The sequence below is a fragment of the Mizuhopecten yessoensis genome, unplaced genomic scaffold, assembly GCF_002113885.1.
Source record: "Mizuhopecten yessoensis strain PY_sf001 unplaced genomic scaffold, ASM211388v2 scaffold8497, whole genome shotgun sequence".
Classification (NCBI taxonomy): Eukaryota; Metazoa; Mollusca; class Bivalvia; order Pectinida; family Pectinidae; genus Mizuhopecten; species Mizuhopecten yessoensis.
Genome location: NW_018407577.1, coordinates 134,031 through 151,091, shown reverse-complemented (window position 1 = coordinate 151,091; position 17,061 = coordinate 134,031). Strand labels below are relative to the sequence as shown.

General features: G+C 36.1%; 2 protein-coding genes across 4 annotated transcripts in view; both read right to left on the bottom strand.

Annotated features, from left to right (window-relative positions):
- Positions 1-60: 60 nt before the first annotated feature.
- LOC110456062 (acyl-coenzyme A thioesterase 13-like) lies at positions 61-3,444 on the bottom strand. The gene is made up of 3 exons (XM_021506597.1): positions 3,323-3,444; positions 1,430-1,614; positions 61-530 (listed from the first exon to the last, which is right to left on the bottom strand). The coding sequence occupies exons 1-3, from the start codon at positions 3,404-3,406 to the stop codon at positions 374-376; spliced, it is 426 nt and encodes a 141-aa protein (XP_021362272.1). The 5' UTR covers positions 3,407-3,444; the 3' UTR covers positions 61-373.
- Positions 3,445-4,731: 1,287 nt separating this feature from the next.
- The window catches only part of LOC110456060 (AP-3 complex subunit delta-1-like), a 54,614-nt gene continuing 42,284 nt past the window's right edge, over positions 4,732-17,061 (bottom strand). For all 3 annotated transcript variants that reach the window (XM_021506594.1, XM_021506596.1, XM_021506595.1), the window contains exons 23-34: positions 15,964-16,040; positions 15,365-15,539; positions 14,825-14,983; positions 13,894-14,019; positions 13,272-13,439; positions 12,965-13,012; positions 12,249-12,386; positions 11,333-11,473; positions 9,937-10,022; positions 9,003-9,127; positions 8,596-8,675; positions 4,732-7,854 (exon numbers count right to left, since the gene is read on the bottom strand). In XM_021506594.1, coding sequence (XP_021362269.1) covers positions 7,765-7,854; positions 8,596-8,675; positions 9,003-9,127; positions 9,937-10,022; positions 11,333-11,473; positions 12,249-12,386; positions 12,965-13,012; positions 13,272-13,439; positions 13,894-14,019; positions 14,825-14,983; positions 15,365-15,539; positions 15,964-16,040 — 1,413 coding nt within the window. In that variant the 3' untranslated portion in view covers positions 4,732-7,764. The remainder of the gene's footprint in view (positions 7,855-8,595; positions 8,676-9,002; positions 9,128-9,936; positions 10,023-11,332; positions 11,474-12,248; positions 12,387-12,964; positions 13,013-13,271; positions 13,440-13,893; positions 14,020-14,824; positions 14,984-15,364; positions 15,540-15,963; positions 16,041-17,061) is intronic.

The following is a 17,061-nucleotide window of genomic DNA, read 5'->3' as shown; positions in this document are numbered from 1 at the left end:
ATTGTTCATCTCCTTGGCTGTCATAGTTCAGTTCATTAAAAAATGAAATAAAAGAAGCAATAAATAAATAAAACATTTTAATATCGGTAATCCAATCACTCATAAGATGAAAATACATTCACATTTCAAGACAAACATTCAGAAAACTTTTGCAGACTTCAATATGACCAGCTTCATCTGGGTGTGTTGACTTGCGTATTTTTTTCTCTCTGAGCTACGATCATGTGATTGAGTATCTACTCTGAAGTCACCGAGATGTTACCCTCATGTTGCTGAAGAGTTACCTTCATGTCTATAATCCTCACATGGCGAGTACTAGCTGCCTTCAAGCTTTGTATGTTTGCCCTGAGCTAGTATCCTCACATGACATGTACTAGCTACCTATAAACTTGGTATGTTTGCCCTGAGCTAGTAAGGCCCCATCACTTTTCTTTTTAATGTCCACGTTCAGAAAAGCTAAAGTCTTTCCCACTTTGACGGAATTAGCCTCGATCAGAATGTCCTCGCCAACTTTTGCTGCCTTCATATACCTGAAAAGATGTTAAATAATGGTATATACCTGGAAAAGATGTTAAATAATGGTATATACCTGGAAAAGATTTTAAATAATGGTATATACCTGGAAAAGATGTTAAATAATGGTATATACCTGGAAAAGATGTTAAATAATGGTATATATCTGGAAAAGATGATAAGTAATGGTATATACCTGAAAAAGATGTAAAATAATGGTATATACCTGAAAAAGATGTTAAATAATGGTATATATCTGGAAAAGATGTTAAGTAATGGTATATACCTGAAAAAGATGTAAAATAATGGTATATATCTGGAAAAGGCATTTAAAAATGGTATATACACCTATACTGTAGTAGGACGAGGAATAGTGGTAAAGATAGTTCCGTTGCTGGGGCTCGAACCCACGAAACTTGGCTCTCCGGCCCGGTGTTCTACCGCTGAGCTAAACGGAAATTCCCTACAGCTGACGTTTGTAAGGCAACCTAATCAATGTACTTCTTTTACAATGTAATAAAATATTCTATAATCATCAACCTGTGGTCAGGATCAGAATCTATAATACAGAAGGTGCTGAACAATCAGACAGCAGCTATTGTCTAAACGGGATTCTTCAGATAACATTTTTGTTTGCCAACACATTGATCGATTTTTATCAGCCTTGGCAAATCATTCATTTCAAAATTCAAACAGGTCCAAATTAATAATACTAGTAACATTTATAATTCATCTCCCTTTACCATAATGTCGAATAATTGCAAAAGCAGTAACATTATCTGATGTATCTGTTTGCAACACAGTTTTAGATGTTAAATGGAGCACCTCTATGGTAAATAAACTCACTAGTTAAATTCAGCTTTTTTTCTACGGTAAATAGTAAAATTTTGAGCAGTTCTTTGGTAAATAAACTTACGAGATGTTCATTTCCACACTAACTCCTGCTACCTGTCGCTCGGAGGTCAGTAGGGCCCAAGTGGACACAGCATCCACTAATGCTGCGGTCATTCCTCCATGTAAGGTGCCCAGACGATTCTGATGGTCCTCTGTAACAGTCATCTCACACACCATTTTACCATTGCCACCGGACACAACTTTGACCTTGAATAGAAACAGCTCATATACTTGTAATATGGTTTAGGTACTTTAACTAAGGTTTTGTGTTTTTGCAGTTTAAGAGCTAGGTCATATATTATATGTACAGGCACCTAACATGTTCACATAATTTTAACAGAAGCTTAATCGGATGTATTAAAATGTTAATAAGTAGAGTAGTAAATGTGTAGATCCAGTTATTACACATGGCGATGATGTGAGGTCTTTCCCGGATTCAGAAGAATGCTATTAATTGATTACGTAACATTACATAATTATTATGTAATTGCGGTTTCTATACATGATTACGTAATATTAATAAACTGGATGTACTGTCCCAAACCTGGTCGTTGTGATGATATTTCAGACCTGTGATTTCAGACCTGTCATCGAAGGCAACATATATTTTTCACATGATGCTTCATGCCGAATTAAATACAAATTGGTTCATTGATCTGAACTTTAAAAGTTAAGTCTTTTAGAGATATTACCCTCAATGCGTCCTGCTTCTCTGCTTCCTGAAACTGAAAGTGTGTGTGTGTGTGTGTTTGGAAGGTGGGGGGGAGGGGGGGGAACCTCCCAACTCTAGACATACGTTCTGTATATAACCTTACGCTATACATACATTCTACCTCTGGTTCATGCAGCATGCAGTCACCCAGCCTAGTTTATATCTATGTATACCTCCCTCCTTTTCTCAAGTCTTCGCCCCCCATTTTAATTTTAATTAGTTCAGTTGTTTAATTTCTATTCCATTAAGTGTAACTACCAGAAACATGTGTTAGGCATTATAGGCACCGCTGTAACAGGAGATGGAAAATACACCACAGTCAGATATAGGGATATTGTGTCAATAGCATTAAGTGTGTGCATAACCACCGTTTTAAACGAATAAAAATGTTCGGCGACCAGATAGTTCAATTTAGTAGATCCGTCTAGAGTTTAGAAGGTCCCTGGCTGTGCATTTTTCCTCTTCTGTTTACCCAGTGGTGCCTGTGACCAACCCTTGTTTTAAGCGTTTGGTGTATGCTTTAAAGCTTGGCAATGGGATACCCAATCCTGGGTTGTAAATAGTTGGGTCTTCGGGGGCGAAGACTTAGAAAAAGGAGGGAGGAATGACAGTGGAACTGGACTGGGGTTCCACTGTCATTCTATATATATATATAGATACCTGTCAGGTTTCCAACCAGAGGTCGGCGACCTGAAATAGCTCAATTGGTTTAAAGAGCATCTGTCTAGAGTTCGGAAGGTCTCAGGTTCGGTCCCAGGTTCGAACCCCGGTCTGGCCGTGCATTTTCCTCTCCTGTTACACTTACATACAAACTTAAAACAATTCTCGTGACTATTTTTATTGACAGAAACAAATGCCTGTGCTAGTAATGTAATTTGTTGAGGGGAAATAACTCTTCGGACCACAAGTTTGGTTGTCCACGTTTGGGCTAAATACATGCAGTCTGCGCTGCACATGTCAATTGTTGTTCAAGCAGGGCCATGCTGTTTAACTTTAAATGCACTTTATTAGTCATTTAATACTAAACTTATTTGAAAGGTCTACTGTAGATTTCCTCTCCGACCTCCCGGCATCGAAAACGAAACCAGACATGTCAGACTCATAAATAACTTTATAAGTATCTCATGTGTAGGTCTCGTGATTACTTTGATTTGTGGTACGTGTGTCGTATATCTTACCAGCTGAGATGTTAAAAGTAAATACCTTGTCCAGTATAGACTCAAATCCTCGGCATTTTGTTCCAGCTTCCACAACTTGCCTTAGGAAACGAAGTCCATTACCACTCATGATTATAACGATCACTTCAAGGGAGACAACTGTGTCAGAGCCCGACTTAACTGCATCAGATTAAGGATGCGCTACTTATGATTTTTTGACATATTTTAATAACTCTTTCTTTATGATCAGTCTACTGTATACAAATGATCAGTTTATTACCCAATCATTAAAATGCATGAGAACCTGTCACAATATTTGTACACGGACTAATTAACTCATCAATTTAATAACTGTTTAGAATTCTCCAAATTTTAAAGTAAATCTGTTCAGGGATGTGTAGTGGTCCAAACTTGTTCATATAGATATTTCATCTTTCAACTCTACTCACTGATGCATTGTGTTATCAGAACATTTTTTTTTAATTCGTTTCTGATTGGAGATTTATTTAATTTTAGCTCCCGACACCATGGAATATAGTCTCTTACCAACAGCTATTAGTCCATGTTGGAATGAAATGCCTGTATTCTTCCATTTTTCATTTAATTTAACAATTAGGGTAATGTGGCATCGCATTACCTAACTGGGATGAATTGCTATAAGGCTTCATGATACTTCAGGATGATGCCATGCGTGCACATGACTTTGTAATGTACTAATTATAAAATATCTTTTTGAATTCTCTTTACCTCTATATGACAAACATATATATGTGATGTAAATGCTCGTATATCATTATGTAACAAACATAAGAATGAGACCAATCGAGTTGCTGTTTATTAAATACATGTACCACATTGTTCCTTATGGTGGCTTCTAGTCCGAATTATTCTGACGTTTTATCAACTTTTTTTACATCGGTCTGGCGTTGATTAACCGTTAATCAACGCCAGACCGATTTTAAAAAAGTCGATAAAACGTGAGAATAATTCGGACTAGGTGGCTTCCAACCTCAATATCCATGGGATACACTTACTTTCGCTCTCTGCATCCCTGGAATATGTCATAGCAAAAGTGAAGACTGACAGTGAGCCACCTTGTGGGTGAGACAAGAAGACAACTTTGATCCTTTGATGTACATCAAAAGAATCTGTCCGTCGGTAATGGTAAAATTGACTGGCTTTGAAGTATCAGCCAAGGTATCAGTCTAGGGTGTGCTTTTTTTACCTGAGACCAATCAAATAGCTAGCCAGGTGCCTTCAATTTTGCTATGACATATACAAGGGGTGCAGAGAGCGAAAGTGAGCGTGACCCCTGAAGTGTCGGGGATGCAACCAGGTGGCGCACACCGAGCCTTCATTTTGCTATGACATATTCCTGGGGTGCAGTGAGCGAAAGTGAGCGTAACTCCTGAAGTGTCGAGGATGGTAGGCGTCAAAGAAAAACAAACAATGGAGCGTTATTCATGTACACAGCGTTTTTATTAGACGAATAAATTCCTGCTGTATATTAACAGATGGTGTGTCCATGATGATAACAGATAAATATACTTCATTCATGCTGTATGTCCAAGCTTTCTGTATATAGTGACACAATCTCTCACCATAATTTACTATTATCCTGGCAAATCTGAACACACAATTTATACAACCTGATGGGCCAGCGATCACAGACCTTCATAACACAATAATTGGTATCTCTGATATTCAACTACAGAAAAATAAAATTTACACCATTTAAACATTCTGAATACATATACGCTACATGGAAGGAAATGTTTTGTCTTGCTTAGGTTACCACACACAACTGTAAATAATAACGAGTTTCATTTCACCAATAAACTGGGATTCCCACTTATGAAAAACTTAACTTAATGAGAGAAACCTTGTGTTAAATATCACCCTATTTAAACGCTAGCTTATTGTGACAACAATGTGGGCCATTAAAACAAAATCTAGTCAGCTTATTCAGAAGTTATACTGTGAAGTGATAAACTATATGAAGATATCTGGTTGGGTTGTGCACATAAGCATTTGATTATCAACACAATTTAATGAACGCTTCACTTGAAAATCGAGAATATAACGTATGCTGTGGAACTTTTTACCACATTTTAACTTTTTTAGCCTTCCCCAAAAAGTCTATACCAGATATCACAATACAAATCCTTGACTGCTCAAGTGCAACACAGAAAGCGACCAGAACAGATAGCAGGCATTCTAAATTAACTTCTATACAAAATTAATGCTTGCAGATGATTACTCATCATCATATTCGTCACTCAAATCACATATATTATCATTCAAAATGGACGTCCTGAGCACACCTTTGAAGGAACAAATTTCATCACATCTATATGAAGAATTCACAGATAATAAGAACACACTTAATTTGAAATTAATGCAGAAATATCAAGATGTCTATGATGTTATAAGAAGGTAACTTTTATAATGAATGGAAGAGTTTTACTTCCGAAAGGAAACAAAATACTTTATCATTGTGACACAATACTATTGAAACACAGAAATCAAATATTCAATGAATATTTTACATGCAACATTTAGTAAAGAAGTCTGCTGACCTGGATGAATGGCACTGTCAAGAACACCTCACTAACATAAGTGTTTCAAGTCATAAATATTGGACACACTAATGAAAACTTGTAAGCATCGTTAATGATAATAGTACTGTATACTGAGAAAAACTTGCCCATTCAAACTTTCGATTCTCTGATTGTTCATTTCGCCCTTTGCATAAAATAACTACATTTGGTATATACCGGGTACATTATGTTGTTGTTAATGTTGACCAATATACGGAGGGCGAAAAAGGTGAAACTTGAAATGTGGCAAATATTTCCTGGTATACAGTAATATCAGTATCAGACTGAGTACACAATCTCATATTGAGATGATAAAGGTATAGAGAACTAATAAGTACATGAATTCAAGTATATTTTCACAGAGGGCTCGAGAAATTTAGTCAAAACATAGTCTGCTGTCAAATGTCTTCATGATAAATCACTCTGTAGTGCAATTTTCATTCTTAATAAAACCTAAACTATTCTAACACAAGGTGACATTTCTATAACTAAATGTCAGATAGGGGATGAAAATATGGAAGTAAAGAATGTGTGTTTTGTGGAGTTGACAGATATCACAGTTGTTAGTGCAGGAACTGATGTGTTATCTCGTCGTGATTACTCATACATTAACAGCAGTGAACATATTCTACAGTCTCGCAGACACACAAATATCTCAACATAAACTCACGTAAGAGCACAGGTGTTTCAACATTTAAAAACAAATTTGTAACCACGCAACAAACTTGGGATCAAAACGATAGCCCCTACCATGATCAAATGTATGGTAAGTTGATATATCGCCCTCTTCGATGACCATATACTCTCCCCTCACATGATCAAACGTTTAGTAAGTAGATATATTACCCCAACCAATGATCACACACAACGGGAGTAAGGAGATAAGCCCTTACGATGATTTGAATTGTACGATTATTAAGCAGAAACCAGGAGCAGTTTTAGAACTAACAATAACATAAGCAACAGCAGGGCTAAGAATGTGTATGTGGGACATTAAAAAGGACTTCTATATTTACATCTGTATATTGTGAACATAAACAAATAGTGTTGGTAAATACAGTTCGGATACATGTGCTGAAATATTGCATACACTTCCCCCTCATCAAGTTCACTCTCTTTGTAAAATTACCGTCTTAGATACAAATAACTGAAAGTGACAGTCAGCCAGTACTCCATTATTTTATGAAAACTCAATGAAATTTTAATGAAAATTTAATGAAGATACAGTCTGACAATTCCTGCCAAAGTTTGGTGACAATTAAGACTAACGAGACCATATTGCACCGATGTACACACTATTAAGGGTTAAATACTGTTGAGAGAATATTCTGGTAAATAAATATCTTTTTATCAGTCTTTGACAATTAAATTTCAGAGAAATAATTTTTCAAAAAACTATGAAATAATATTTTTGATGGCCTATTATATGTATATCAATGATGATAATAAAGAATAGGGAAAACATATGTATTAAGATTTAATTCAATAACATAAAACTACCGAGTAAAGTTAAACATTTTAACTGAAAAGTGTAGATATCGAATTTCATTGATATGTACAATTTCAGGTCTAGAAAATCAACATTTTCATGTCCAAGAGCGAGTCTGCATCACCCAAGGTCTCGTTATTAGACACTGTTGTTTCAGGTTTGAGCCAAATATAGCCTTTTCTGTGTACACAGTGGGATACATCACAGGCTGACGAGGGGAAACTTAAATAAACATGACGTAGAGGAAACAATCTCTTTGGACTTCGTGAAGATGACAGCTTTTATCATGGAAGGATAAAGACAGGTGTTGGTGACATTAGTATGGTAATCTCTTGAGTTTAGCCCAGTGTTTGGAGTGTCTGGCGTGAGCAGGCATAGTGTCTCTGTCCTCCGTGGCCGCTAGACCAGCGTGCTCTTGATATCTTGTACAATACTAGAAATTAAGTTGTTGTCTGAACATTTTCCGTCTACTTTCAGCTCTTCATTATTCTGAAATGAAAAGGACAGTCATCAATAAATACATCTGTTTGTATTTTATAGGGTGTACCTCAAATTGTAGAATATATATGAAAAGGATTATGCAATAATATTTGCATGAAGTAAATCATAGAACAGCCAGTAAGATTTCTCTTGCGTCTTTAATACAGATACAATCCCACATTTCAGAATTCCAAAACAACATACTATATTCCGCAGTGTTTAGTGTCTCAGTTTTACAAGAAATTCAACAAGTTTTCCCTAATTCCGTAAATGGAACAAAAGTACCGGTAGTTTGTTATCTAAGTAACAAACTAAAACGATTGTGTACGATATGATCAGAGATAATAATTCAGTGTAATAAAATACTGCATTGCATTTTTATATTTGGAAGGATACATAAATATTTCTTCCCACACAATTAGACAATAAAAGAATGACTTGAAGACTTGATGGATTGATTGATTGATTGATTGATAGGTTTTACGTCTGCTTCACTACCGAGTAGTTCGGTTATCCAGCAGACGAAGACATGAGAATGACATGAAGACATCTGAAGTAGGCGTTTATAGGACATACTAACTAGAAAACATATGTGCAAGATTCATCTAGTCATTGCTATGTACAAGACAGTTTCGCTGACATTCTGCCAGATACAGTGACTCGATGAATCTTGCACATATACCTGACATTCCTGCTAAATGAACCTTTTCAGTGAAAACTGGGAGATATTTGTGATGAATATATACTCACCATTTTGACTAGAAGACATACATGGTGGCCTTGTATTGATCGACTGTACAGTGAAGCACTATTTGATACTTGTTCTACAACTGAAACGACAAAAACGGAAAACTATATCACAACCTGCATATTAGTTAAGGAGCAGACAGAACAGATGGAACAACATTAGTGTTAACATCCCAGAACAAATTGGAAAGTCCAAGAAATAAATTATCTGAACACATGAAATTAGTTGCATTGAAAAAAATTGAATTACCTTTTTCTTTTAATTTTGAGGTAAATCTTTCATGATTCAAATTTTCTTTTCTTTCATGTTAACTTGAATTTGAATCTAATAATGATCTGTTAAAATTGCTTTATATAATTTATTGATCAACAAGCTCAGTGATCATTTTATAACCATTGCCAAAACCTACCTGAAAAATGTTGATAAAAGCAGATTTTGGCTAATACATGATGAAACTGCGTGTCTGAAGGGGTGACAGAAATGGAAGATTTGGCATTTAAATCTCCACTTGATAAAAGAGAAGCAAAATCACCCCTGGAAATAAAAAGAAACAATTAAATGAATACCATTCTCATATAAATAACTTGGTAAATAACAATACCTATATCATAATCCAATGTTTCAATGACTACAGCCTTTTTCATGTCCCTTGACCAAGACTTTGTTCTGAAATTTAAATTCCCCATAGAACTATCAAAGTTAATATTTGTGAAAACCAGACCCTGCAAAATTTCTTTTCTCCGTATCTGTAATTAATCGAGTTTAAAAAATTTAAATTTTAGGACAGTTCAAACTAAAATTGATAATTTTAATGATACAGTTGTACTGTAAGTAATAACCTGACCAATGACAGGTCAGCAAGGGCCCTGCCATGTGACTGACTCTAACCCCTCCCCAAACTTCAGCAAATTTGTACTAACAATAGCCTTGACCTTGACATTAGAAACTTTTTAAACCTACATATCACAGTGTATCAACATGTATAATTTCAGAACTTTAGATAATTCTTTTGAATTTTGAGATAATGACCATACCTCCATAGTTCATGTTTAGCAAGAGTAAATTTGATTTTAATCTTAAAAACTTTTCAAACTCTGTTTGCATAACTACATATCACAGTGTACCATCATGTCAAATTTCAAGAAGATCAGTCTTTTGGATTTTGAGATTGTCTTCAGAAACGAACAGATGGATGGACAGACACTGTGACTAGTATAGTGCACCATAGCTCCAATGAGGAGCCCTAATAACCACAAGTATATTGAATTTTAACAGAGCACCATCAAAATTCCCACTGAGTACACACAACCCTTGCCTGCTGTTATTTAGGTCAGTATACTTACCCACTACAAGGTACACTAGTCAGGAAAGCACAACACGGCAACTCTACTTTAAAGTCCACTTTATCATGGGTTGCACCATCATCAGTCTAAAACAGAAGTGATTGGTACACTAGCAGTTTACATCACAGCAATGACTCCTAGACAGGGACATTGTACTGGCAGTGTTTACCTGACGGGGACATTGTACTGGCAGTGTTTACCTGACGGGGACATTGTACTGACAGTGTTTACCTGATGGGGACATTGTACTGACAGTGTTTACCTGACAGGGACATTGTACTGACAGTGATTACCTGTCCTATCTCCCATAGATACAACAACAATGTTTTTATAAGTGGAGATTATGTTACTCCCTCCACTAATTATTTTATGGACGAAATACCTGAAGGTCTCATATCAAAGTTTTAATTTATACACAATGTACATATTAAATGTGTCGCAACATTTCAAGACCAACTGGTCCCTTTGTCAAAATATGACTCCTGAAATGATGTGACACGTTTAATACAAATTTTGTTTCTGTTTAAAGTAAAACCTTTATATTACATACATGTATTTCAAAACTGATTAACCTTATAAAAGTATATTACTAAAGGTGTGCTTTTTTTAGATTATCAAATAGAACTCTACATTGTAGCATACAGTCATTGTTGATTTTACCTTAAATCTACAATTTCTGGAAATAATTATTTCATTCAAAAAGATGACATTTCTATTTCCTCCTTTTTACCATTTAAATAAATTTGAAGTCTACAGAGAAGTGTCCCTTTGTTACCAGAAAAATAAAGATAAGTGGCCCCTTATTAAGTCTATACGCAAGTGCCCCTTCAAGTTACTAGAAGAATAAAAGGTCCAGAAGAATAAAGGAAAGTGGCCCCTTAATTTACCTTAAGTATACAGGTAAGTGTCCCTTTTATTTACCTTAAGTATATAGGTAAGTGTCCTTTTAATTTACCTTAAGTATATAGGTAAGTGTCCCTTAATTTACTTTAAGTATAAAGGTAATTGGCCCCTTAATTTACTTTAAGTATATAGGTTAGTGGCCCCTTAATTTACCTTAAGTTTATAGGTAAATGGCTCCTTAATTTACCCTAAGTATATAGGTAAGTGTCCCTTAAATTTACCTGAAGTATATAGGAAAGTGGCCCCTTAATTTACCTCAAGTATATAGGTAAGTGTCCCTTAAATTTACTTTAAGTATATAGGTAAGTGGCCCCTTTATTTACCTTAAGTATATAGGTAAATGGCTCCTTAATTTACCTGAAGTATATAGGAAAGTGGCCCCTTAATTTACCTCAAGTATATAGGTAAGTGTCCCTTTAATTTACCTTAAGTATATAGGTAAGTGGCCCTTTAAGTTACTAGAAGAATAAAGGTAAGAGATCCCTTAATTTACCTTAAGTATATAGGTAAGTGTCCCTTTCAGTTTCTGTGGCATGTTGATGCCTTGTACGGTGAAGGCAAACTGGCCCTCGTTCTGGGACTTCGGCAGGAGTACAAACGGCACTTTGACAGCATCATGGTGAGTGCTACCCATCTAAACAACAACAGTTTTATATACATCATGATGAGTGCTACCCATCTTAACAACAACAGTTTTATATACATCATAGTGTTAAGTTAAAAATACACTTACAATGCTTTTCTAAAATTATGGCTATTCCATTAATGATTGTATGGTGGGGTGGGAGGCACATGTATTCATATATCATAGAAGATGGGTTTAAAACCAGATCTGCCTACCATTTTTAATATTACATCACATTTAATATTTGATTGATGATGAGGTTTAATATTTAATTGGCGGTGGGTCTCCAATAAAGTGGCTCCCAACCCTCCCGTATAGTTATTTTTGGAACAGCCCTTCAGTGGAAATAGTGTTTTTGTAATAAAGCTTTTAAAGATTCTGCTATAAGACTATCGGTGGGTAAAGGGAATACCTATTAAGTGGTACCTGGTAAGTTTTAAGGCTACTGGAGGACAGTAAATAATTACATTGTAAATAAAGGGCTATATATTACATATCAATTAAGTTATAAGCTGTTACATGTGAATAAACGGCTAAGTACAAAGACTACTGGAGGACGGTAAATAGTTACATTATAAATAAGGGCCTATGTATATTTCATATCAATAAAGGGCTGTGTATATTTCATAATAATACAGAGTTATAAGTTGATACATGTGAAAAAATGGCTATGTACAAAGGCTACCGGTGGATGATAAGTTTGGTGGTAAGAATGAAACTTGGCATCAATTTAAAATGGGATGGAAAGTGAGTGACCAACACATACAAGAACAGGGACACTTACACCTCTTATTAATTTTGTGTTAAGTGTGTCCATCACGTTGAACTCGAGGTCCTTGACTTGGTTGTCTGTGAGGTTTAGGAACACTACAGATATAACCACTTGGTCTGTCCGTGTGGGGTTCACTCTCGTCTCGTACGTCTGTAAAAAACACCAGACAAATCAAATACGTTTAAATCGGCCAATGTTTCACAGCGGTTAGCCAGCTAATTACTCTTATTTTGAATGAATGTTCTGCAAATTCATATTTTCAACTTCCCAGAGTAAGTGCCTATATGCGTGTACAAAATACCAAAAAGGATGGACTGAAAATCGGTCTCGAAGACCCACAGTAAAGATGACTGGACAACATACAAAAGCAGGTGATCGGCAACTTTTATTACAATGTCGACATGTTTAAACATACTACATGCAATGCCATCAGAATGGTGTTTACAATTCAAAATACAATGTAGACCTAAAGTAAAGAAGGCCGTGCCTTTAATTTGCTTGGCAATGATCACATGTTGTATTAAGTGAGAACATCGACAGTACATAGATAAAAGACGTCATGATTAAAGTCTCAAAGTCTGTTAGAAATTACCAATCTCTTTTAACGACAGCTAAAACATTCAAATCAATAATTAGCTCTACAGAGAATTAATTACACCAACCCTGTTTAACACAAATATTATTTGTCTCCATCCTATAGTTTTTCACCTTCAGAATATAAAACTTACCATTTTTACTGTATCATTTTCGGCTAATTGCTTGTACCCTGACATCGGCTACAGAGGATACAAAACATCAGTTATTGAATGCCCGTAAATGAGGTAGGTTGCAAATATATATATTTTTTGTATGACAATTGTGTAAAATTTAAGTTGAATGATAAACTATAACCATTAACTACTGCAAGTCACTAGAAAAAGGCAAAAATTATCAAATATAAGAAAAAAAATAATACATTGATTAAGAAATCACCACAGCTGACAGAATGTTAAAATGCTTCCAAATTACAGTTTTCACGGAGTAAAATGAACCGACCGGAATTTTGTTGTTAAGTGGTGTTTCTGTCGCGCCGGGGGGTAGTTGTTCTTTTGACGGGGTAGTAATTCCATCTGCCTCTTCATACTCTGCTCGCAGTCTCTTCTTTTTGTCCTTCTTATCTTTTTTGTCCTTCTTTGTTTTCTTTTCTTTCTTTTTCTTTATTTTCTAGAAGAAGACAGATGACACATTGCACTAAACACAATAAATGTGAAAACTAGTGCAAAAGAAGTGCCTTATCCTATAAATGGTGTTTGGGTGGGGCACTTGTGAAAAGGTATGGGGTCATGATCACCTGCCCTATCAAATGGATTTTCTACAGGCATTTCAGTTTCTTCTCACATTTAGATCCCCTGCATGCTTCCAACCTTTAAAACGTGTAGTTTCATGTAACACATGGCATGGTAGTCTTTTTTGTCAAATTGAAATGTTTCTCATGGATGGTAATTCTGAAACTGCTAGTTAATTTGGCTGTACTGAAAACCTCCACAAGTCCTTGAAGATTTCTTCAGATTTTGGGTAACACATCAAACAATTCTAAAATATCCATGGTATTTATATTTCAGAGGCTGGTTATGTACCCCTGTACAATGTACTGAGAGGCTTGGCTAACATGACCTACCTTTTTGTCTCCCTCCTCGTCGCTGGAGCCAGCAACCTCCACATCCATATTCTCCACAACAACCGTGGGGTTCGTAGGCGAGGGTGTAGCCCCGTTACTGGATAGCCAGAAGTCAAGGTCATCTTCCTATAGAAATACAAATTAGATGGTATTATGTAATTACGTAGGCTGATTTGTTTTGGATTTGACCTAAAATTAGAAAATTAAAATTTAAACAGATGATTATTTCACGATTTACACATTTGAAGAATATTTTTCGGTGTTTTAGCACAGAGATGGGACACTAGGCATATAAAGTGTCAAATAGTCAACAGAGACGGGACACTAGGCATATAAAGTGTCAAATAGTCAACAGAGACGGGACACTCGGCATATAAAGTGTCAAATAGCCGAATAAATAGGCTCTATGATAGCATACTGATCAACAACAAGTAAGTGTATTTTGTTCAACAAATCATCAACAAAACTATTAACTGTGTGATATAACTATTTTCACACATCATTACTATATCAATTGTCATAACCACGTATACGCTGTTTCATCACAACATTACGGTAATGAAGTTTATTATCAAGGCTCATTTTAAGGCCCGTCACATTATTCTGCAGCTCATATTTTCGCAATCACACTACTGACCCACAAACTCACGAAAATATCATCCCACACGGAAATATCATCCCATGCAGAAATATCCTCCCATGCGGAAATATCATCAAACATGGAAATATCATGACACGGAAATATTATCCCACACGGAAATATCATCTGACACGGAAATATCATCCCACGCAGAAAATATCATCCCACGCGGAAATATCATCCGACACGGAAATATCATCCCACACAAAAATATGCCACACAGTCACATTAAGTATCACGTTAACTGTTTGGACCATATTTCATCGTGCAGGAAAAGACATGGCCACTCACTTTTTCTGTCTGGACGTTATTTGCCTGTGGCGTTTCCACCGTGGTTGGACCGTTGGTGACCATCTCCACCTCGGGCCCACTTTGTGTGTCCGTCTCCAGTAACAAATTAGATACGGAGTCTGTGGCGTCTGATCGCTTCTTATCACGCTTCTTACTCTTCTGTTATAAAAGTAAATGTAGTACAGTATTAAAAGTGCTGCATCTGCAACTCAACGATACTAATTGCTACAATTACAGTAATTTGTCTAAAATGACTTAATAAAGAGTGGTATGTTGTTAGGACAGAACAAATAACAGAATAAACAGTGTATTCCATTTCATCAATTGAGAAGTTAGACACCTAATATTCTCTATTGTTTACTGGCATATTGATTACAACAAGTCTGCAAAAAAACAATTGCCATTATCTCAAAATTCTTAAATCACATTTGACTGCCTCTGTCAATTTTTCAGAAAATAGCCACGTTATTTAACAGTTATACAGTAAAGTGTTTATGTCATATTTATTTTACATCTGAATAAGACCCATGTGCGAGTTACCTTCTCTTTGCCGTCTTTTCTATGTTTTTTCTTATCCTCCTTGTCCTTGTCCTTGGCCTTCCTGTGTTTCCGTCGAGGTTGTTCCGCCATAGCCCCTTCTTCCTGATCATTGTGGGGAGAACCTAAGACAATGTGGTGTTGTCTCACCGGAATCACTTCATCATCTCGTAAAGGCCTGGGGATGGAGTAGAAAAGAAATTATATAAAGGCCTGGGGATGGAGTAGAATAGATATGTCACCATCTTAAAGACATGTACAAAATTTGTGAAACAAAGAATCAGTTCTTGTGGTCGTTGATTTATTGTTGATGAAACATTAATAAACCCAACAGTGCAGAACTACACCAACAACAAATATCATCTCAACAGCCGGAGAAAAAATATCTTCGTACAAGGCGAGTTATTTATGATCATGGAGTTTAGTTCTTTACAACAAAGTTAAAATCTTTATCAATGTTAACCCTTGTACTTTCTTCTCCTTATCTGGATGATGTTTTCTTTTTTCATGTTCTCTTCTACCAAAGTTGAACTATACAGTCATTTCCCCTAGCTAGGATTCATGACCCTGACATGACCACCACCCGCTATTATACTACTCACTCATCCAAGTTGATGTCCAGCTTTTTGTACAATTCATCCGAGTTCTTGTTCTCCTCATTGTCCGACACACTGGCACCCTGAGAAAAACAGCAACCTTTTTTTGTAAAAAGGTACAAAATTACCTTATCCAACTAAATAAATCAACCACCATTTAATATTGATCTCCTTGGTCCAACCAAGATCAGCCATTGCCTCTGTTTTGTTGTTATATATATTGTTTTGATGTTGTTAAGATTCCTGTTGTTGTAGAAAATCAAAGATATCTCTTCATCATAGCATGCTACTGGCTAAACATCATCACCCTTGGCCTCTTGGTTATTCATCAGAAGTTGTTTCAAATTAAAAGTAGATGCCGGACGGATGGACGGACGACTGACGCTACGCCACAGCATAAGCTCACAGGGCCCTTCGGGCTAGATGAGCTAAATAATTCTACACAGTGAAATACTTGGTCTTCTTTGCAAGGACGGACTACATTTTTATGCAGAAGCATTCAAACGTAGCTTTGGTAGTGAATTGACCGTATTTATTTGAGGCCCCAGACGGGATTACTTAAAGACTTTAGCGAAATTGAATAGTTTTTCGAACTAAAAGATGCGAGAAAAAAATCAATCACCTGTAACTGAGTAGGAATGGGTTGTTTCAATCTCAGGCTAAGATTCTGAAACATCCCAACTCTACCTGATGCCTCAGTTAGGGATACAGCATCCTAGCCCTTGACCGAGATAGCCTGATCGCGCTCAGTTACAGGTAATAGATTTAATCAAGTCTCTGACTGAGATAACCTGATCTCGCTCAGTTACAGGTAATAGATTTTATCTAGCCTTTGACTGAGATATCCCGATCTCGCTCAGTTACAGGTAATAGATTTTATCTAGCCTTTGACTGAGATATCCCGATCTCGCTCAGTTACAGGTAATAGATTTTATCAAGTTATTGACTGAGATAGCCTGATCGCGCTCAGTTACAGGTAATAGATTTTATCAAGCCTTTGACTGAGATTTCCCGATCTCGCTCAGTTACAGGTAATAGATTTTATCTAGCCTTTGACTGAGATATCCCGATCTCGCTCAGTTACAGGTAATAGATTTTATCTAG

What these genes read in the sequence shown, in the direction of transcription:
- LOC110456062 (XM_021506597.1), bottom strand. Translation starts at nt 3,406, where the DNA reads ATGAGTGGTAATGGACTTCGTTTCCTAAGGCAAGTTGTGGAAGCTGGA. An exon ending in TTGAGTCTATACTGGACAAG is followed by an intron (nt 1,615 to 3,322) that starts GTATTTACTTTT and finishes TTTCTATTCAAG; the next exon opens with GTCAAAGTTGTGTCCGGTGG. An exon ending in AGTGTGGAAATGAACATCTC is followed by an intron (nt 531 to 1,429) that starts GTAAGTTTATTT and finishes ACATCTTTTCAG; the next exon opens with GTATATGAAGGCAGCAAAAG.